This window comes from Copidosoma floridanum, unplaced genomic scaffold (genome assembly GCF_036245765.1).
Source record: "Copidosoma floridanum isolate Cflo_tuat_1 unplaced genomic scaffold, Cflo_Japanese_pri ptg000013l, whole genome shotgun sequence".
NCBI classification, from domain to species: domain Eukaryota; kingdom Metazoa; phylum Arthropoda; class Insecta; order Hymenoptera; family Encyrtidae; genus Copidosoma; species Copidosoma floridanum.
The window spans coordinates 15456134-15480330 of record NW_028321890.1 but is presented as its reverse complement, the minus strand read 5'-3'; the positions used below and the strand labels follow the sequence as shown (position 1 = coordinate 15480330).

Genomic DNA, 24197 nt, shown 5'->3' with positions numbered 1-24197 from the left:
ACCATCCATATATACATATATGTATGCGCATTGTTGCAAGCACGTACGCGGAATCTGCTCTTCAAGCTTCCTGTTCGGCGATACACACAGTGGCTGTACTTGAATATGTGTATGCGGGGCACAGCCCATCCACAACATCGATCAAAAAGCCCTGCACTGCGTTACCCAGACACCTCCCTATCTCTCGTTCGGCTCTTGGAATTTCCTCTCGCGAGTTTTATCTGTCGCTACTGCTACACTGCCGCTGGCGTTTAAATCTTTTTGATGCCACTGCGTGGTATGTATGGGTATGGAGATCAACAACGCCGTTTTTCGGTTGTACAAGTTGCGGCTATAAATATTATACATATCCGTTTTAGGGTGGGATAGGACTGAAATGAACGGATACGCTTAGATAAAGAGATATTGTTCATTGTTCGATGATTTACAGGCTCGAGTTTTTTTTTTTTTTTTTTTTTTCTAAATATCTTTTATCGAGTTCCATTCGAAGCCGCAGGTCAAATGTCACATACATACATGTACATGTATATTGATCGTTTCGTGAAAGTTTCATTTTTTTCTATTTCAAACAATAACTACGGTTTCACAGTTGGAGAACGTTGTTTTGATGTTAAAATGTTGTTTGTTTAACAGTGCGTGTTTGAGGATCAAACAAAGGAATTTTATAATCAGCGAAAGATGGGAAATAGGAAGCCTTAATTATCATTACCATGCGTATTCACAAATACTAAAAATTCTACTTTTTGTGGTACTTATATACACATACAAATGTTTATTATTAGCCCAATGGCCTATTTAAGCACTTGGTTTACGAAAATTGTATTTCCTTAAGATGTTTCTGTAATACGCATTTACATGTAAAATGTGATCATTGTGGTCTGAATAATAATAATTTATAAGACTCTAGAAAAATGTTGTAATAGGGCTAATATTAATGGATTAAAATAATTTTAAAAAATTTTTAAGTCCGAACAATAACATACTTCATGCTGTAGTAAATAATGTAGCAGTCGTGCCTTAAATGCAAAAATTTAATTTTTTTTACATAAACTTATTTAGCAACGTGATTATTAAGCTATTATTTTTATATCGTGAACAATATGTTGTTTCTACACAATCAAACGTGTTGTTTATTTGATGAATGATCGATTGACTATTCGTCTCATAAAGTCGATGTCCCAGGGATCAGTCATGTCCCAATAGTTGGTCATTTGGCTAATTTTTCCAGTATAAATTTTTAAAACCTAAATAAATCGAGAAGAAATTTAAAAACTAAGCAATTAATTTTTTAGTACAAATTAACGTGTATATCGAATTCAAAATATAACGTAAGCTCATAAAAGAAAAAAGTGACCGACTATTGGGACATTTCCTCCGCTTCAGTGAGCGAATGTTGGGAAATCGACTTTATAAATTAACAAAGTTAATATACTTGAATTATTGCTTTATAAGAAACAGTTTAATCATTTTTACAGATCTTATGTATATATCGCCGTTAAAATCAATGTTCAAATTATTTATTATATTATTAATCGATTTATTATTGGGCTTTAATAACTTAGATTTAAGATACATTTTATATTTTATTTTATTTTAAAACTTTCGTACACTAGTACTCCGGTAGTGTGATGAAGAAATATGTGACGATGATACACAAATTTTTTCGTCATAAAAAATTCAATTATCAGTCCGTTACTGCAAAAAACACCAATTTCTTGTATCTCGGTTTCAGAGTAAGCTATAGAGCATTCTTTTTTTTTATAACTCTTGTTTTTTTATGACAAATCCAATGACGTTTGTTAGAAAAGAAAGTATGCATAATTGACTAAGGTATTTGCAATTGTTTAAGTTGCAAAATACAACTATGTTGACAAAACGTCAGAATTCACAAAAATAAATTTTTTTTTTATTTGTTATCATTACTAATATTAAATAGAATCTTTTTATGAAAGCGAAATATTGATAAACTGACCATGAAGTTTTTAATAACACATCAAAGTTTCACTTTGAAAAATTAACTAACAAAAAAACAGCTACTTTACAATTTTACAAATAGTTATTTGTTATACAGCTTAATATCCATGTTATCTCACGGTTGTGTTGAAATTAACATGATAGTTTTTTTTACGTCAATCTAAAGTTTTTTGATATGAAAATTTTTTTCCGCAGTTTTTGTCATAAACATGTTATTAACAATCACTAATGGATTTACAAAGTCTACTTCATAGAAAATTTGATGAGGGAGAGATTGATGGTCGAAAAATTTCTCTAATAGCAATAGGAGCCGAGAAATAAGCAAAAAGCTAAATAAAAAATCGGCATTTTTTGATACATTGTTAAATAAATATTTGAAGCTGACTTTTGATTTGGGCAAAACTACTTTTTCCGTATTCTTTGGGAAATTCTAAAGGGGAATGACCAATTTTTTCTCTACTGGAAAACAAGATTAAATCGTGTTTTTTTTGTCTCCAGGCAATGGACTATTTAAATCGCAAATACTTATCGTTTTTCTATTACATTTTTTATGTATCATACTTTAAATATTCTTATATATACTAAATCATATAAAATATTACATATTTTTAACACGCTTTTATTAGCTTCACTTGTAAATATGTATATAAGAAAACCTTGGAATCTTAATTTGACCCACTTCCCGGTCTTCGATTAGAATGAAATTTTGCACACGCTCTGAGTTCTGATGACAATACATGACTAGCTAAGAAACGTCATTAAAAATCCAATATGGCGGCCTCCCAAAGATGGCGGACTGGCTGTTTGAAATGCACCCCCATGATATGGGTATCAAATGAAAGGGTTTGCTGTCAGGAATACTAAAAAATAGTCACGTGACTTAAATCCAAAATGGCGGAAATCCAAGATGGTGGATTGGCTATTTGAAATGCACCCCCATGATTTGAGTATTAAATGAAAGGGTTTGCTGAATGGGATACGAAAAAAATAATCGCGTGACCTAAATCCAACATGGCGGCCGTACCAAGGTGGCGGATTGGCTATTTGGAATGCAGCTCTATGATTTAGGTATATAATGAAAGGGTTTGTTGAAAATAATGCGAAATGACATTTTCTTACCAAATTATCATGTCATGGGTATCAATCAATAAAGTTCGACGAGAGGAATACGAAACATTGAAACTAGAGTTGAGAAATCTTGATCTTAGAACTTCGGGATGCACACATGTCTTATTTTCGTTAATAGAACGACTTAGGCATACAAAGTAAACTTTCTTCTCTCGAAAATTCGAGTATGCGAATCTCAAATAAATAGGAGGGTGATTATCAAGGTGTCGTCTGCTTCTTACTAGTAGTGCTTTCACGCTAAAGGATAATGTAAATGCCTGTCACAAATAAAAAAAAATCTCACTTAGTGATTTTTTTTATGAAAACAGCCTCACAACCAACAAGTGCTTAAGTATAAAGAGACATCCCTAAGATCTAAGGTTTAACACATGATTCGGTTCACTAGTGACATTCGACGGGTGTAAGAGTCTAGTAAATACGTATATTCGCAAGCTCTTATGACCATATTGAGGATGTTTCACGAGCGTATTTGTGCACGCAGCATACATACGGGAGCTGCGAGCATTCGACCGAATTTAATTGCATGATACATTCCCTCAAAGCCGATTAGATTATTATGTCGTGGTTTTATGCGTGACTGCCACGTGTGCTCGAGCGGTAATTTCTGAGAGGTAGGTAGGGTAAAGTGAAAGCAGGTGAATGCATGTATAACGCAGCAAGCTGACCCTGTAGTGAGACAGTAACGATAATCTAATTATAATCAATTAGCTATTGTTGCAACGCGAAAGATGATTTTTTATAATTACCTAAAATTATAAACATTTCTGAAACCACTGATATCCGAGCTAGTGAATAAATATTATTTTTCTACCCCGGGGCGTTTTTGTGGTATTTAAACGTTTACAAAGCCCTTCGTAGGAAAAACAGGATTCGCCACACAATCGCCATCCAACCGTGGCTTCCTGACGGTCCCTCGGGCCGCAAAATAGCCCTGGTGATAATGGGACTTGCATCACAAAACTACTATTTCTCACTTTAAAATTTTTTTCGTGAGCCTATAATAATAATAATAGTTTTAAGAAAACAGTGAGACATCAATGAAAACGTATAAAGTAAAAACCGTTGCAAGAGAAGTTTTTAATTTTTAGAAAAGCGTATGCCTTGAATGGATGAAATAATGGTTATTTACGTAACGAGTGCAGCAAAAACGGTTTCCTGCACGAGCAGTGATATAATGACTCGAGTGGTTGGAGTTTACAGGAAAGAGTGACAATTGTCATATAAGTTATATAGGTACACCAGACACGAATGCGATTCTATCACACATGTACGGAAATTATCCTGTGCTAGTCGACTTCAAAACTATATAGTAGTGTGTGTAAAACAGGTATTTCCTACACATGATTATAAAAAGTACCATTGCTATTAGACATAAATAAGTACTGTGAATAATACTAATAAATAACAAAGCTTCTTCAAGATTCCAATCATGTTCCCTGTAAGAAAGTTAAGGCCAATTTTCATGACTACAGTAGTATCGTGTATAGCGTATAACGTGTAACGAGTTAAAGATATTTTTATATGGAAGTTTCCGGCCTTTATGTTAATGTTGGGTTTCTCTGGTTCCCCCATACATTGCATTGCAACACTGTTGTGCTGATGTCTTGTCACACTTAATAGTGGAATTTCGAGGGCTTAACGATTTAGTCACGGTCCAGACCTTGAGCTAAAAAGAAATGCCAGAATAGCAGAAACTTGACGAATTTCGAAAACTCGACTATGCTCAATAGATGAAACGATATTTCTAAAATATCATGATGCCAAATAGAAAATTCATGAGAACCATAGTGATTGGGAATGTAGTCACCAATCGCGTAAGATACAAAGAGTTAAATGCAAAACTATAATGACAAAATGAAGATGATACTAAAAACAGCAATCAAACTCTGATTTTGTAGTGCTAAAGCAACATGAACTAACAAATTTCGTCTTCCATAGTTCTAAAGTCTCTGGTTTTTTTCGTTTACTGTGACCATCTGTTTATTATCAATATTTTTAAATTTCTGGTAACACTTAGACAGTAGAAAAATAGAAATACAGACATTCTCTATCGAAATTAAGTTGAAAATCCTAAAAAGTTACATCAATTTCCGCAAAATTTTTATTTTTTTTCCCATTTGAATGAATAAATAATCGACAGCCTTACGTATTTTTAACAATTACGACAAAAATTAAAAATTCAATTATGAATTAGAAAGCTGAAAATAAAAATTTTTTTTAACGTAAATATCGTAAGAAAAAACAATTTCTTATTATTCGATTCACTAATTACAAAAACCTTCAACACTGGATGAATTTTGAATTATCTCTCTAATCATCCACTCAGTCAAAAAAATATTATTTATAATTTTTTGGTACACCGCTCAATACTTCTCTTCATTTAATATTTTTACGGTGATAATTTTGCAACTATATAAAACTTTTGCTAGAGAATAATTACTCAACAGATTTATTAATAAAAGCATAAAAATTAGACTGTAAAAATACAAATTCCAGAAAAATATTAAAGTGGAATAAGACAAATATTATTTATAAAATTTTATGTAAAAAAATGCCCGGCAGAATACGTCAGTGAGACTGAAAGACGAGGACTTGAGAGTACATGAAAAATAAAAGTATGGACTTGGTAGTCGTGGCTCATTATCGTGAGTTCAACTACACATTTTACTGGAAGAATAATAGATAGAGAATTGAATTATTACAAAAGGTTAATGTTAGAATTAATACATATCAAATTCAATACTAACAGTACAAATTTAATAAGAAGTAAGAAATACACTTACGCAACTCAAATCCACTATTTATAAAATTCTAGAATACTAAAATCTTATTGACTTGAATTTATAAGTTTATTGTCTTTATTTAAGTTGTTATCAAGCGATTCTAATTTTATTAGTACCTATATAAGCTGACTATACTGTTATTACAGTGATAATTATAACTTATACAGCACATGATGAGTGAACGAAGTTCCCACGAAATAAGTTCATAGATTTATATCGTAAGAGTTTCGTTTTTCTATACCGTGAATATGCCAAATTGTCTGTTACAAAGTTTTTCTTTCAGTGCATTTATTGTAATTTGTTTTTTGTTTCATTAAGTTTGATGAGTCTGCCACACCAAAACAGCAAAAGTTGCCAAGAATAAGAAAATGAAAATTACTTTCCGTTTGAGAAATGATTTTTACCTTGCCTCTGACTGATCACTCAATTTTTTTTCAACAACAAAATACATATAATAACCGAGGGCACCTATACCCATATAATTAATCATAAAAATGTATTTTTAACATGCTATAATGACATGAGATTTTTTCAAAATTTTTTTTTGACGAAGCTAAAATTAAAAAAAATTATTGTAAGGACAGTAAAATATTAAAGCATAGTTTTCAGGATCTCTGAAAGGTAAAAAAAAAATTATCTAATAATGCGCACTGCAATTATTATACTATTGACTCTGTTCACAATTTTTAACAAAATTTTAATTAAAAAAAGGGTACATAAAGTGTAAGAAATATTTGTACATGTGTTATAACATTATTTTAAAAATTATTTTTGCACAGCATTATTTACGCCATAAGTATTTACACACAAGGAACCACTACTAAAAAAACATAGATAAATCGACTTCTAAAACTCATCATCAGATTCAAGCACATTTTTCCAATCTTCGACACTTAAATAAAACATAATGGACTCGAGACAGAGTTCAGGTAGTCTTGAATCTGACAGATCTTGCAACGAAATCAGAGCACTTTTGTATAATTTTTCCATCTTTATTAATCTTCTACGTTGAAACCTAAATACTGGCAGCCAGGTTGGAAACTTTTGCAGCAACTCATTGGAGTCTACACATGACAAGATTATGCGGCGCTGTCGCACTGGCATTGTAGGAAATTTGTCAATAATTTTTTTTGTCAGAACATCACATAAAGAATATGATCTGTAAATTTTTACTTTCATCATTTCATCCAGATCCATTGATAATATGAGAGAATCCGCTTTTAAGTGATATGATTCGTTTACGTTTTGAATGAATAAGTCAGCAATGTTGAGTCTATTCGAAAATTCAGAAATCATATCATAATATACACTTCTCGTAGAAGTGATCGGAGTATTGTTGGAATGGTCAATTGTGTTAACATTAGCTCCAATCGATAAAAAAAATTTGACACTTTTCTTAGCATCAGTATGTTCAACTGCACAATGGAGAGGCGACTGTCCTGTGAAAAATAGATCAAGTTATACTTACATTAAAGAACATTTATTTTATGAAAATTTTTATGGATTTAGCAGCCGTAACCAATTAATAATAATAATTTGTTTATACACCACACAACACAAAATATAAATAAACGAGTCAGTACATTGTGTTTGAATGTTACATTAAATTTTTTTAATTTCAAAATAGAGTAAATGACTTAATTACTGTGTACTCATCAGTGATATAAAATAAGAAAAACAGACTGAAAAATTCGTGTGTTCGGACCAGGGATCCAAATTAAACTATTACAGCCAAACTCTGTCGGTCACGTGTTGTATGACATATCATATGACTTGACATGACTGTCAGGAATTAAAATTTTATACTTCGTTTTGACCGCCATGTCCACTTAGGAAATTGAAAGACGATCATTTAACAAGATTTCTCAAAACATTTATATTTTTTGAAGGCAGGTATTATGTATAAGGATCATGCATACTTTGATTTTATTTTTATAAATTATTACATTTTTTCGACAAAACTTTATTAATTGGTAATTAATTTACATTATCATTGCATTTTTTTATCATTGAAATGAACATGTTAACTTTATATCCCTGTATTATTTTAAAGTAAATTCACAGTACCAAGGTTTGTTTTCATCTTTGCATCATTAGTTTTTTATTTTATACATAAGCGTACTGTCACATTCATTACTTTCAAATCGTACTTTAAACTCATGCTTTAATCAGATGCATTTTAAAGAGTTTTTACTCTAATCCTAAATGGCTGCGCCTCATAATTAGCCATCTTCATTTTATGGGAGGATGCGCTACTTAATTGCTTTTTATTCGCATACGACTAGCGCTAAAAATCAATGGGAGTGCCCACAAGGTGGAAAAAGTTGGAACCTTACGTAGGTGCAATCGACTATCCTAAGCCGATTTTCAAAATTTTTTAACAATTATTTTTTTTGTTATTGACAAAAAACCACTTTTTGTGGTTCGTAATTTTGTCAATTTGCAAGATAGAGCTTTGGAATGAAATGCATTCGATTACACCTATTTTTGCATTCATGGAATGCATTTCATTCCAAAGCTCCATCTTGCAAATTGACAAAATTACGAACCACAAAAAGTGGTTTTTTTGTTAATAACAAAAAAAATAATTGTTAAAAAATTTTGAAAATCGGCTTAATAATAGATAATATTATTACCTACCGATTCTAATTGGTTTTATCAAGATCCGCTTTCTGTGACAGGATTTACAGCGTTCTAAACTTTTAAATTAACAGTTTTGCAGTAGGTTACCATATTGCTTTTGGAAAAGCGGACCTGGTGCATTTTGTTAACAATACTAATACCTACCTAATATCCAAATATCAATAATAAAATACGATTCCTTCTCTCATTTTTTCATATCTCTTTATTGTCCACTTTTTACAACTTTACCGCATATTTTCGGTACTTTTTAGTAAGAATAATCAATTTTCAACTCTTGAAAAAAATTTCCCATTACGTAAAATCATCAGTTAAACAACTTTTGTGTTTAACTTTTTTCAATAAAATGCCTCACTTCCGAGATACTGTCAGATAATTAAAAAAAATCCGGTTTTCAAAGTTATTTTGCAATAAAAAAGGATCTTCCTGACCATGTTCATTTTAACTTTTTTACAGGATTATTATATGGACAACAATCTACAGTTTTTGCGAGATTTCGTTAAATTCCATCCAACAACGAAAAATCAGGTTTTTTGAACCTCTGGCTTCCCGACTAAAAGAGACAGAACTAATGACGGTTAAGACCCCGAATAGTCCGCGTTCTAATATACTTACATGCGGTTTCATCAGCCAATTATATGAGCCCATTTATTGCTCTTCATATGGCTGCACTGTAATCCAATATGGCTACGCTTTGTGAGCCATCTCCCTTTTACAAGAGGATCATAGGAACGCATCGCGGCTTCTAACTGATGATGATTACAACTGATCTGTATTAACTGAGTTAAATCGCCACTTGAATTATAAATTGAATAAAATGGAACTAAGTGTCGATCCTTGAAAAAATTCCTTTATTAGTGTGTGCTTGACTTTGTAAGCCCCTGAAAAGTTTCATGTATGGTGTTCCATTTTTTAATAAATCTCATAATGCGCTTGGAGAAACAAGAATCGCGTAGTTTTTTAGTTGGGATTTGAATGTAAAGCATATTAATTATGTGTACACTGGAGGCAGTTTAATTCGTTGAGCGGGAAGTATAAAAATTACCAATAAAAGAGGTTATGTGATGTGTATAGTCCAAACCTTGTCAAATCGTCAAGGTCCAGAAATTATAAATAGAAAATTTCTTTAATAATATAAATTAACAACACAAATCGAATGAGAGAAAAACCTTTTAACAAAATCTGATTTATTGAATGGAAGATTCTAAATTACGAACACAATGTTTAATCTAATTGACATTTTTGTTGCAAAGAAAAACACGAACTATGATAAACGGAACAATGAATAAAGAGGTGTGAGTCAAACACAAATGTGGGTGTGTGTATGTGTATCGATGAATGTGTTGTGAATGCGACTCTGAGTCATTGATCGACGGTGCGGGTCGTATTGGTGACAGCGTTAGGTGGTGAACTTGTGTGGATATCACCGGTGGCTCAGAGCCCTGATCTTCGGCGACGAGCCGGTAGCGTGATGTGCGTGTTATAGTCCACGAGGACACTGTGGAATGTGTGCACGATTCTTATGCGCGGGATTGTGAGAGAAAGAATGAGTGATAATAACGAGATTAAATCAAACGTCAAAATTTCGAATGCCACGATTATCAGGTGTATAGCTATCCAATTCTCAAGAGAGTCAGAGAAATACTGACTTGAAAAACGGAAAATGTGCATCGCCTCTGCAGTAGCTCTCAAGCTCTCTCCCTCCGCTACCACTCGTAATTGGGCGGGGGAACCCGATTAGTGCCAAACTGATTGACATACCTATCTCTCTCTTTCTCTCAGTCTCCGAGGTAATACAGGTAGGTGTGATGGTCAGTGTTCAAATATGCATGTGTACTGTATATACTATTTGATGTGTATAAAAACAAAGGGAATGGATCGAACATGATGGAATCAGCCAATGGAAATTGAATATTTGAATTTCTCGCTCAACGAATTAAACAGCTTCCACTGTACAGAGCATGTTAACATGATTAGGTTATCACTGATTTGACCACACGAAAATGACCTAAATCTCCCAAAACTGCTACAAATTACTTCAAAACTAATTCGAATAAACTGATTAGCTAGGTCTAGTTAAGGAGTCAAGGGGTCAGACTAATTGCTTATCTTGATGACTTCCTTATCTTTGGTAGGTTAGCTAGAGAGTGTGGCAAAAGTGTCGAACATTTTCTCTCACTCTTAGAAACGTTAGGATTTGTAGTGAACCAGACTAAGAGTATTCTGATCCCGTCCCAGTAGATCTGCTTCTTAGGTTTTATCATTGATTCAGTGAGGCTGTTAATATACCTGCCAGAGGAGAAAAAACAGAAGATCTAGGCAATGGTAAACTCGTGTATGGTGAAGAGAAGTATAACGTTTTAGGCCCTAGAAAGCCTTATAGGTACCCTAGTCGCTGCTTGTCCGGCAGTAGCCTATGATTGGCTGTATTATAAGGAGCTCGAACGTTGAAAGCAGAGGCTTTTGGTAGAATCGACCTCAGGAACAGGTTGCTATCGGAGTCAAAGGGGCCTTTCCAGGATCTGAGCTGGTGGAGAGCCCAGCTGATGTCGTCATCTAATAAAATCAGAGACTTTGTTTGATTTATAGATCTTTTCGGATGCATCTCTTTCGGGCTGGGGGGCGGTGTGTGGGAGCAGATGTGCGCAGGGGCTATGGTCCCCAGACGAAAAAAAGGAGCACATTAATTACCTAGAAATTAAAGCAGCTTTCTTAGCCCTCCAGTATTAGGCTGAGAAGTACGCTAAGGCCCAGATATTGCTCAGGATAGATAATGTCACGACGTTAGCATATATTAATAAGACGGGGGAACCCATATCATAATTTATATTTACTTGTGAAGGACCTGTGAGAATGGTGCAGAGAGAGAGAGAGAGTGTTTAGAGTGTTTAGAATTTATTATGCCTTGGGGAAGATCTTCATCTGGCTAAAATTGAGTTACATGGTTGTAGGCAAACTTAAAAACTATGGCTTAAGAACTAGAGTAAGAAAAGTAGTTTAAACTACGTACGATACAGTAATTTATTGCTATGGAAAAACTAGTAAAGTACTATATGGCTAAATGTTTACGATAGATGGGCTGAATTTACGACCAAAAGAGAAAATAGAAAAGGAGGGCTGTGTGTATAGTTGAGATGGCTAAGGAGGGCTGATGAGATGAGGTAAAGAAGGCTGTGGATAAGACGAGTGAGAGTGTGATACAGAGAGAATGTGAAGGTGCTAGTAGGATATGAAAATGACGCGTGACATTGTTGGTGAATATAAGGCTCGATGACGCCTGGCGAGGTGGAGCTGAAATGACTGGGTGAACGAGGAGAAAGGAGGACAATTGGCAGAGTTTGCAGAGTAAAGAGATATAGGGTGATGGCGACTAAAAGATAAGATGAACAGTGATTAGATTTCTCAAACTCCACTCACTCCACCCACTCCACCCACACTCACAGGGCCGCCCGCACTGCTAGGAGGCCCCTATATGGGGCCGTCATTGGTGGGCTGTGCTATGCCCTCACGCTCTGCGCGCTCGTTCCACTCGTTCCAGTCTCGCTGAAGTAGGATTTCATGAAGCATGGATTTGAAGGATTGATAGGTGTAATCGGCGAGGTTGATGGGGGCGAGAGAGTTTATGAGATCAGAAGCTTGGATGAAAAAGGCATCGTCGCGTGCTCGGGTACGGGAAGGGGGAACTATGAGGACAGGGTGAGGACGGCGCAGGGTACGTTGGTTAGAGGTTGTTGGAGGAACATGGCGGAAACGATTTACGAGATAGGGAGGGCATTGATGGCGGATGATGTTGAACGCGAGACACCCCAGATGGTACTCGCGTTTACGCCAAGCCGAGAGCCAGCCCAGGCCCAATCGCCATGGCGTGACGTGTGCCGTGCGAGGTATAGTACCAATCACAAAACGGACATAGGCGTTGATGGCCCTTTGCATTTTTAAGTTGCGAGTGGCATCAAGTTCAAAGAAGACCGATGAGGCATAGTCCATGTGAGAGAAAACTAGGGTCTCGACCAGCGATTTACGCAGACCACGCGATAGGGCATGCCTGTGGAATCTGAGAGAGCGAGAGAGAGAGAGAGACATCTGGATCTTCGCGGAATAAGTGGCATCGAAGGAGAACTTAGCAGACGAGGGATCGAGAATTTCGAACATCGACACAGAGTGGGAATTATCGGATAAAGTTTATCGGGTGATATGCGCTAGGTTTGGGGAACTATCAGTATACTTGTTCGCCCCAAGGATCAATGCGAAGTGCCCAGTATATTGCGCGTGGGGAAAAGACCCGGGTGCGTGGACCAGTTATGTTCTCACGGTCTCATGGAACCACCATTATTGGTACGCCTTCCCACCTTTTTCTCTAATCCCGAGAGTGCTCAAAAAGGTTAGGGACGAAGGAAGCCAGGGCATTCGCTTCGTTCCAGACTGGCCAGCCCAATAATGGTTTCCAGAATTCTGCCAGCTATTGTCACGCGAGACAATTGAGTCGGACCCATCACCTAATCTACTAATGTCTCCTTTCTGGAAGATCCACCACCTGCTGAAGAGAAGCCCTTCTCTGGTAGCAGTGATTGTTTCCAGAAGGTCTACTCGGCTCGAGGGCTCAGTCAGAAAACTATCGAAATCATGCTAAATTCTATAGCAGATTCTACATGGAAGCAGTATAACTCGCCGCTAAAGTTTTGGTGGTCTTTCTGCCAACAAAGGGCTATAAATCTCTTTTCATCGAGTGTGCAGACCACCCTAGCATGCCTGATAACCAAGTTTAGAGAGTGGGCAACCTATGGAATGCTAAGTGCTCTGAGAGCTGCTATTTCCTTGGTAGTTCTACAGGATGCATGGCGACGGATCTGCTGAATCGGTTCTTCAGGGGGGTTTTTAGATGGCCACCCTTGAAACAGTCGAAACTACGAGCACTATCACTGGAGATGCTTATGCTGATGGTGTTGGGTTCGGCTTTCAGAGTACAGGCACTGACAATGATTAAAATTAAGAATGTTCAACAACAAGGACTCGGAGTTTCGGTCAGGCTAGACATCCAGGCCCGGAGCAAAGCAGCCTTACGCGTTTTTCCATATTTCCCGGACAAGGCCCTTTGTATAGCAGCTACCATCCTCCACTAAATAAAAAAAACAGAAATCCTAAGGGGGAACTCGGAACAAATAATTTTGCCATACAAGGCTCCTCATAGGCTAGTATCGGTGCAGACTACCAGCCGTTGGATAAGGGAGATGCTGAAGGAATCAGGGGTGGCAGAACACTTTACGGCACATTCGACGAGGCACACAGCCACGTCTGGGGCTCGGAGTCAAAGCATTAGTATTGAAGTGATCAAGAGAGCTGTGCAGGCTGATCCCAGAGCTCGAATACATTTAACAGGTTCTAAAACAGGCCAATCCAGAAGATGGATGGTCAGTTAGCTGCAGAAATAATTCGTACTAGTAGTCCTGATTCAAACACTCAAGATAGTATTCTAAGATTTTTGTAGTATATTAAATATTATTCAGGCTTTACACGAATGTGTTGTTTTAACTTTGATAAGCTTTATCCTACTTTTTTGTATTAAATGAGTTTGATGATCTCATTAAATACTTTCAAAAATTTCAAAGGCATCATATTACATAAGAGAATTCAGAAGACCGTCATCTATAGGGGCTATGCAGCTAAAGCATTATTAGATTAAGGGGTCGACCTGCAGGTCAGCGATGCCGTATTATTTCCTACAAGCCTATGATGTAAGTTGGTTGTATTATGATTGCAAGTCAACTCAGGTCTTCGAATAAAAATTATTTATCAAATCTATTATGTTAATTAGGCTCTGAACATCCACCAGGAAATATATTCGAACAAGCCAACGAAATATAATTAAAGATTAAATGAAATTCTAGCGAAGTTCAATTATAATTGTATGGCTTGTGACTTGTTCGAAGATATTATTTTCCCACCCTTATATTCTTACTACCTTCTACAAAATTGATATAACTCGGCCCAGAATTAAAAGGGGATCTAAACTGAATGAATAATACGTGAATATAGAGCTGGTTGAGCAAAGATGAAGGGAGAGCCCTTCCCTTTCTTTTTCTTTATTTTCTAGCTCGGTCAGTTCTTTTTTTTAAATATGTTTATTGGTTTTCGTAATACGGTCAGTTTTTTTTTTTTTTTTTTTTTTTTTTTCAATATTATAGTACTCTACGTCCGGCTCCTATAAAAGGCACTACTCTGGGCACTTAGCACTGGGGAAAGGGACAAGGAAAGGGATGGGAGGCCTTTTATTACAGGAGGGGGGTAGGGGGAAATTAGGCAATCATACTGCGAGAAGGTCGCCTAAACCCTCCTCGAGAGGCATTGCGTGGTGAAAAAGCACATGTGAAAAATCACAGAGGTACTTGCTCGAAAAGTCATACTGGCCGGGAATCGAACCACGGTCTCCCGCGTGCCAATCCACGACCTAGCTGACTGAGCCACCACGCGCTCCGGTCAGTTTTTAGCAAGCTTTCAACTGTGGCGTCATCTAGGTACCAGAAAAGATACTACCAGTAAATATCTTCGAACAAGCCACTCACATATAATTATGATTGCACTTCACTAGAAGTTCGTTTAATCGTCAATATTATTCAATAACTCCAAGACCAAAAAATCTTAAAAACAATAAGATTAGGCTTACTCAAATTTCAAGCGATGGTTTTAATTATTATTACCTTTTAGGCATTTCTTTTTATTCGATTTTATAAGAAATTAACAGAATGTGAAATAAAAATGCTCATTAGGTAACCAATTCGTAACAACCTCTTCACAAGAGCCTATCAAAAGGTTCGTTTGGGGTTTAGCTTGGAGCAGCTCGGAGGAGTGGTGAAGATTATGGTAAAGTGTTATATGAAGTGCTTACCGTGATACTCCTTTCCTTACGTAAATTTTTATATGCACTGGTTTTATAACTGCAAATTATCAATAAAAATTGTAGTCGTGGATGTATACTTTTTAGGTTCGTTTGGGACTTAACTTGGAGCAGCTCAGAGCTTTGCCCCAAAACACGCGTTTTGCTTCGAGCTCACCAGAGCAACTCCGAGCAAATTCCTATATACATACGGTACATCTATATTTACGGTCTTGACCATAAATATTTACGTCTTGGCCATAAATATAGATATACCGACTGTAGGAATTTGCTCGGAGTCGCTTTGATGAGCTCGGAGCAAAACGCGTGTTTTAGGGCGAAGCTCCGAGCTACTCCAAGTTAAGTCCCAAACGAACCTAAAAAGTATACATCCACGACTACAATTTTTATTGATAATTTGCAGTTATAAAACCAGTGCATATAAAAATTTATGTAAGGAAAGGAGTACCACGGTAAGCACTTGATATAACACTTCACCATAATTTTTCAAATCAATAGTTTTTTAAATGATACCAAACGGCACAGAATGTTTTTTAATTTTTGTATATATTTAAACTGATATCATTTTTGTACGCATTAACATATACCTATTAAGGTAAATTCAGGTAATTCGGGACACTTTTCAGTAGCAAAATTTTCATCTCCACTTTTTTTAATGTCCCTTATTTTTTAGAATTTTTTAAAAAGATTTTCCCTGTAGTCGGACGTTATTTTAAGTAAAAAAAAAAAAAAAATCTTGTAGTGCTTTTCTAAATGTTGAAAAATATGTTATTTTAAATTTTTTTGTAATTAAGCCTTTGCGGGACATATGTACGCCAGATTTCAGCTTATTCTGGACACCTATTAAGTTAAATCGGGACACATGTAAGATCTTTGTTTTAAGAGAGTGTATATTATATTTTGATCAGTTTTAAAATTATTAAGTAGTCTAACAAATCGACTTTTTTCAAGAAATATAAAAACCAACGAAAAGTCATTTTGTACAAGATTTTAATCTTAATTTTATTCACTTAAACGTCCAATAAGTGACAAAATATGAAAAAAAATTAGTTAGGCAAAACTTCTTGTTATATTTTAAGTTTTGATTGTAAAACTTTCATTTCGTGAATAACCAAGGTTCGTCCTATTTCATCAACTTGTTTTTCGTAATTATGTATATCTGTTCTCAACTTTTGCCTGTTTTCTTCATTTTCTTCCAATTTTATTGCGTTCTTAATTTCTTTTATTTTTTTAAAAATGTCTTTTTTTTTGTTTGATTAGAGACTTTTTTTTTCTTGTAAACTTTTATTTAAAATTGATTCTTTTTTTTTTCATATTTCTAGCTTTTGCTCTTTTTTGTTTATTCTGTAATACTTTTTGTTCCTTTTATTTCTTTTCCGTTTCTTTCTTTTCTAATTATTAGTTTCTTTAATTTCTAATTTTCTTATTAGTCTGTAGCAAATACTTTTGTACAGAATCCAACAGCAAACCTTTGGTTACTGAAAATCCTGTAGTAGCACAATAAATAATCCAGTTAACAATTTGATCTTCGTCATCTTTTGAAAAAAAAAATTGGATGTCCTGCTTTACTGTCTATTGGTGATAAGCCCTTATATATTTTGCAAACAACGTTGATTTTGGAATATCAAAAACCCTAGAAGCCTCCCTCACTGTGAATTCCCTTACAATAAGTAAATACTTATATAAGTTGAGATTACTTACTGTTTACAGTAGTATTAAGGTTATGATGTTTGTTTACATGTCGCATATACCTTCAATTGACTAAGTACACTTGAATTTTACGTGAAAACTGTTCCCCTTGATCTAATAATACACTTAACTGTTTAATTAAAGTGAAAAAAGTTAATTAACTAGTACTTTTTTACTGTATTGACTAAAAAATGAAAGTTGTGCCTAGCGAAGATATGATGTGTCCAATAATACCTTAAGGAGTGAAAAACGTTAAGGTAAGTCGGGACACACCGTCCAGAATTGGCTCATCAGTATCTTACTTGTGAGGTAATGTGGGACGCGCAATTTTAAATTATCAAAGTTGTTTTCATGACACTATTTATGAATAAATTATTTCAGGAAACACTACACTAATCGTTGGAACATTTTCCGCCTACTTTCCATCTTATAAATCTTTTTTTAATCATATATGAGTATACACGGTCATCTCCCCGGCACGGAAGAAAACTTGGTTGTTTACGGCTGCCGTCAGAACACCTTACAACATTTTTTTTCGCATTACTCTTTGCTATTAATTATTTTACTTTTTCGTTGCTTTAGATAAATAAAGGCTTGAAGAATATTGGGATTTTTTTTTTTTTTCTTTAAGACTTGTTTATCATTTATAAATACAGTTTTTAGTCTGTGTCCCGAATTAGCTTAAGAATTTGAAGTGTCCCGAATTACCTGAATTTACCTTAGCTATTAAGCTGCGGTAGTCATTATACACTACTTATATGAAAAAGAAAAGTAAAAATGATGAAAACATATAGTATGAGTTTATTGACATAACCGAATCATTTTTGTAAATCATAAGTGCTAGTGAGCCGACATAAAAAAAGTGTTTGAAAACTCACCTTCAAAGTCTAGAAGGTCAATGTCGCAACCAATTGTTTCAAGCCAATCAATTTTACGAATTAGTTCGTCTTGACACTTGTCCTCATCATCGAAAAGTTTAGGATTCAAAGCGATGTGGTGTATAACACTGCGACCGTTGTCATCAACATCCGTTATGTTGGGTATTAATTCACTGACAAGTTTAAAATCATCCATAGAAAGTTTATGGAAAAACTTCATCACCAAGTCGATTTTGGAAGTCACACTGAACTTTTTCATAATATATTCGTGTTTCAAGATTTCTCGAAAGTGGTCAATGTTCGACTTGTCATTATTGAAAAGAAGGTCAAAAACTGTTTTATTCATCGCATCTACCACATCTAAATTGAATTCTGTTCCTGTGCTAAATTAAATGAAAACCACAGTAAATCAAATGGAATTGATAAAACTTACTAAAGTATAAAAAAATAGTATCTAAAAAACAAATGTTGAAACGTGAAAGTTTTGCATATTTAAGTAATGACTTATTTGAATGTAATAATAAATGCAATGAAAATTACATTCTAAAAAACTAATAACGTAACTATGTAATAAAGTTGATTTATCGTATTAGCAATATAAAAAAATATTTTACATATTGGAGCATGTACAGATAGAAATGCGTATTGTAACTCTAGTAAGAAATATTTTTAGAAATATAGTTATGTAGTGGAGGACCCCCCATTATTATTAATGACAAATTGGAATCCATGATTGGTCAAAGGGGAGGTTGAAAATATAAGTTATTGATACAAATACGTTAATGAAACCGGATACCTTTGAAAATTTGTTCAAGTCTCTTTTTGGTGATATTAATTCTTTTAGTCTTTAAGGATGTATATATACGTAATGTAAAATTCGACCTTTTCGTAAAACAGAAACTAAGATAAACTACCCACTTTCTAATTTATAATATTTTAAGCCGATTAATACACCAGAAAAGTCATTATACCTGAAAAGTACGCTCAATAAATCAGGACTGCTAAATGCAGCCTCATGAAGTACAGAACAGATGGTATTCCATGCACAACTTATGTGGGCTCCATTTTTCAAAAGTAATTCAACTACATTCTTATGACCATATTTAACTGCAAAGTGCAACCCGGTTGATCCAGATTGTAAAAAGTCAAAGTACTCCGTAGGCTCATTGATGTCAATGCCTAAGTTTAAAAATTTTTCCACAATTGCAGCGTCACCTGTCATGCAGCTGACGTGAAAAGCTGTTTGTCTTTTTGGACCTACAATGAGCTCGTCTTTTGGTAACGACATCTTTTGACGCTTAGTGATTTCTAAAAATAAAAAGAAAAATGTCATTGACTGACATTTGAGAAATGTGTATGACTAGTAATTGTGCACAAGAATTACGGGAGAACTAGAAGATTCATTTTCTTATAATATAGAAAAATATCAAAAACGTTCTTTTAAGAGTTAAACTTTTTTTTGAACAAATGATTTTTTCAACATAAAATTAAATAAGAATTGTTAGTATAATAGTTCCTGTCTATATTGACATATGATCATCCAAAAAAATATGAAAATTGTATAAATACTTTAAAACATTACCATGTTGATCATCTGGAACTGCAACTTCATACTTTTTAAGGATGTACTTGAGTAGTAATTTGACAGCACTATCCTCATCTGGATATCCTCTTTTTATTAAAACATACAGCGGAGTCCAGCCTGGCCATATTGCTGAGTCCATTTTAATTCGACTATTTGGATGTTCCCCCGCCTTCAACAATGCCTCTATCATGGACACATCTTTCAAGGCACATGCAACGTGCAGTTCGGTTAAGCCTGTGTCATCAGACCATTTGTCCTTTTTTTCGTGTTCTAGTAATGATCTGACCATTGATGGCTTATTATACAAGAGGCCGTAATGAATAGGTTTCAGACCTTGAGCATTTTTGGCTCTTATGTGAGCGCCGTTTTTCAAAAGCAAGTCAAATATTTTTATGGAATCAGCATCAGTCGAGTCTTCCGGGAAGAACAGGTGGTAGACACAAATTTTGGCTGCCAAGTGCAGTGGTGTATCGTCTAACTGAACATAATGTGGAAGTTTTTTACAATAATTCATCAGTTCACTTGTGAGCGGAAGATTAATGTTACTCATGAGTGGTAGTAACGTTTTTACAGCATCAAAATTTTTTAAATAACAAGCTATGTGGAAGTACGAGAGCCCACCTGGACATACGGGATTGGCTGTAAAACTATTACCATTTTGTTTGAAATACAAATCTAGAGATCTCAGAGCTCGAAAATTAAAAAAAACTCGATGTACCCAAGTAAATCCATCAAGATCAGGTACTTGGGAGTCAGCGCCGTGTTTAAGCAGTAAGTTTATCATCTTTTCTGATTGATTAGCTGCTGCCAAGTGAAGGGGTGTAAAACCAATTTTCGTATCTAGTTTGTGTTTATATGACTCATAAAAACTTTGATACTTGTCTGGTTGTATTGGTATATTAGGATTTTCTCCATGACATAAGAGTTTCTCGACAAATTCTAGATTATTATTTATGCAAGCAATGTGTAAATAAGATAGACCGTTTTTGTCTGTCAAATTTTTCAAACAATCCATAGTATTGGACATAATTTTTTCAATGCAATATGATTTTCCCAAATAAAAAGCTAAATGAAGAGCTGTCATCTTATTTGCATCTTGGATGCTTGTATCAGAACAGTGACTTAAACATGCGTCTATTCTAGAAGTGTTGTAGTCTTGTTGCAGTATAACAGCTAAGTGAAGAAAAGTTGAGCCAGGCCACAAAGGCGAGTCAAGTGGAATACGGGTATTGACATCATTGGTCTTCAGATAACCACGTAATTTTTCTGGTGTGTCGAATTGTGAAATTGCATCAGGTAACATGTCGCCGTTCTCTAACTGGATGGATTTCAGTGAATTTTGAGTTTTTATGATGCGGCTTATATCTGATGGCCGGTAGTATCTGAGACATAAATCAAGCGGTGTCTTGCCACGTTTATCCTCAGCCATGACGTTGGCTCCCTTCTCCAGGAGCAGCATTACCGTTTGCAAACTGCAATGAGCAGCGAAATGCAGGGGGGTGTATCCTGGATAAAATGGTGAGTCAAAATTTATAGAAGCATTGACATCTGCTTCATTGTCTGCCAATTTTTCCAACTCTGGATTATTATATTTTTTAGTGCAATAAACGTGAAAGTAAGACAACCCAAACCCATCGTTCAAATCTTTAATGTCAAGTGTTGATAGTAAATATAATATATTTTCAGTTTTCTTATGTAACATATTATAATCAAACCAAGTTGGCAAAGAAATAAATGAAGCCTCAGTAACTTGTTGCTCAATAGCTATGTGCAATGGACTTTTACCATCCGCATTTAAACACATCAAGTCAGCACCATAATTTAATAAAAGTCGAACCATATTTTCATCTTTATTATACATTGCCAAGTGCAAACAAGTGCATCCAGGAAACTTTTTTGAGGTAACACTAATAGCTTCATTAACCGGGGCACCAGAATCTAAGAAGAATTCTACCACACTCAAATTATTAGTGATACAAGCTATGTGGAGGTGAGAGGTGCCATCATTACAGTGGGGATTTGTTGGATTTTTCATTGTCATGTGAGCACAGATCAGATGTTTCATTACTTCCCACGAGTTTTCGTCATTTGGTTGTTTATAAGCTAAACCTAGGGGAGTGAAGCCTTCGTAATTTTTATACGTAATATCAGCTCCCCGACTTATCAGCAAGTTTAAAATTGATACCACATGATCATCTACATGATTTTTTACAGCAAAATGTAAGGCAGTGTAACCTTCTACATGATTTCTGTGCCCCAGAGATATTGGCACAGCATAATTTATATCGTAACCAGTATCCAAAATTTTTTCAATTTTATCTTCAGTGGTAAATGATATTATATTAGCTATTTTGGCAAGTTTTATTAAATTATCATCCATGTTTGTAGTGTGTGACGTAATAACTGTTTAGACAATACAGTAGAAATTATACTGCTCAAAACTTAAATGATCAAATTTCTAAATGCACATCTGTAAAATTAATAAATTTCTAAAATGACTTAAAACAATCTATAAAATTGGCAGTACTAAGAGTGTGCTACTGCTTAACAGAAAAGGAAGCTTTAATCAAGTGTTAAACAATCCGTTAATGTTCATAGCATCATCAAGTAATAACAACAACGGTTAACAAGTAATGAATAAGATAAGTTTAGCTTCAATTTTTTGGCTTTTCTAGCTTTCATTACCTTAACACATAATAAGTACAAGTTTATAAACAATGCAATCATTCAAATTTGCAAAGGGTAATAAAAAGTGTACCTATTTTGTTAAGAGTCACTATTAGGTTAGGAATACTGTTGAAGGAAAAGTGGCAACTGAAACTTTTTCATCTCAGACCATGCAGATTTTATTTACTTAACAGGAAGAAATATTTTTTTACAAAATAAAATTTGGTGTCTAAACTTACTTAAAATTGAATAATTTCCCCTAGGACCTATCCTGTATAGGGCTAGACCCGTATTCGAGGAAGGCCCGTAGACGTATATATTTATATATTATAGACTGCTCGTTCTCATGTACGGCACTGAAGCACAAATAGAAAGAGACACAGTACCGAACGTGAGTATATGTCCCTCTTGCACATTGCCAACTGTGAGGGGTCATCTAAGGGTGCAGTCCCGTGGTACGAAATAGAGCTCCGCAATAGACTGTCCGCAATAGAAACTGCCAATCAAAGCTATTGCGAAAGTTTCTATTTCGGAGAGGCAATGTTCGCTATAGTCCCATCGTCCCATGTGCAGGAAAGATCGAAGCGTATAACCAATGTGGGCAGAGAACTAGGAGCTATTCACATAGACATTTTTTTCTTATTTCATTGGGAACGTTCATATTGAAAAGGGGGTTCCACTGCTCCGCTAAACTCAAATTGAGTGAACAAACTGAACAGACCTATACTGTGTTCTCTGTCAGGGACCGTACCATGTAACTATTTTTCTGTACATTGGCCTATGTTATAACACTGGCCCCCGAAGCGAAAAAAAGTTATATGGTACGGCCACAGTCAACATAGTTGCGACCATAGGCTTTGTTGCCTGATGGAAAAAGAAGTATAGGTCTGTTCAGTCTGTTCACTCATTTGGAGTTTAGCGGAACATTGGAACCCCCTTTTCAATATGAACGTTCACAATGAAATAAGCAAAAAATGTCTATGTGAACAGCTCCCTAATCTCGGATGTGGGCCCGTGAGTACGAGTGAGAGGTTCGAACTATCTCTTTCTCACTCGCACTCACGGGCGTAAATGAGTTATGCGTCGGTCGTTCCTGCACATGTGACCATAGCGAACTTAGTCTCTCCGAAATAGAATATCATAACCAGCTGATCAACGGTGATTGTTTGTTTTTTTTGGTATGTTTTGGAGCTCAGTGTGAAGTGTCTGACATGAAAATTAGTATCCTAAAAAAGACCATACTAACTTTGGCAACCATTTAGGTAAAAAACCCCATCTCCTTTCAAAAAATAAAAATCCGTCAGAACTACTTACTGAAGCTGGTTTTAATTTGGTTTGGTCCCGTTCTCTTAGCAAAGTAATACCTTACATAACCTCAAAGCTTTCTGACAGTTGCATGCCAAAATATAAAAACGTTCGCAACCCGCAACAGCTCGATCGTCTGCTTAGAGAATATATACATACATGTACATATTCTCTAAGATCGTCTGCAATAGCTTGAACGTCCACAATAGCTCTGATTGGCTGTTTCTATTGAGGACAGTCTATTGCGGAGCTCTATTTCGTACCATGGAACTGCAGCCTTAGGCCTCGGTTACATGGAGAGCGTAACGCGTACCGCGTAACTATTTAAGCCCATAAGAGTGAGAGAGAGGTTCGCGTACTTTACCTCTCTCTCACTCTCATGGGCTCAAATGGTTACGCGGTACGTGTTACGCTCTCCATGTTCCCGCGGCCTAAGGTGGCTACCGAAAAAGTTCGGGAGGCCCTCTGTAGGCAACCGAAGGTGGGCCACCAGTGGCAGCGTGAGGGGACTGAGGAGGCAAACGGTAGGTCTGAAGACTCCGAGGTAGGTTGCTGAAATAACCAAAGTAAGTAAGTAACCTAGCCTTATCCTGTATACAAGCCCGATTGGAAAGTTAGCAGGGCTCCCACGCTAGTTAGCTGGGGCCTATGTGAGT

At 35.5% G+C, this 24197-nt stretch overlaps 1 protein-coding gene across 1 annotated transcript; it reads right to left on the bottom strand.

The window, feature by feature from the left end:
• Positions 1 to 1130: 1130 nt before the first annotated feature.
• LOC149374897 (uncharacterized) lies at positions 1131 to 21815 on the bottom strand. The gene is made up of 5 exons (XM_089590716.1): positions 19567 to 21815; positions 18956 to 19292; positions 17985 to 18367; positions 7128 to 7324; positions 1131 to 1244 (listed from the first exon to the last, which is right to left on the bottom strand). Exons 1-5 carry the CDS (start codon positions 21632 to 21634, stop codon positions 1131 to 1133), a joined length of 3099 nt encoding a protein of 1032 aa, XP_089446842.1. The 5' UTR covers positions 21635 to 21815.
• Between the last annotated feature and the right edge of the window lie 2382 nt (positions 21816 to 24197).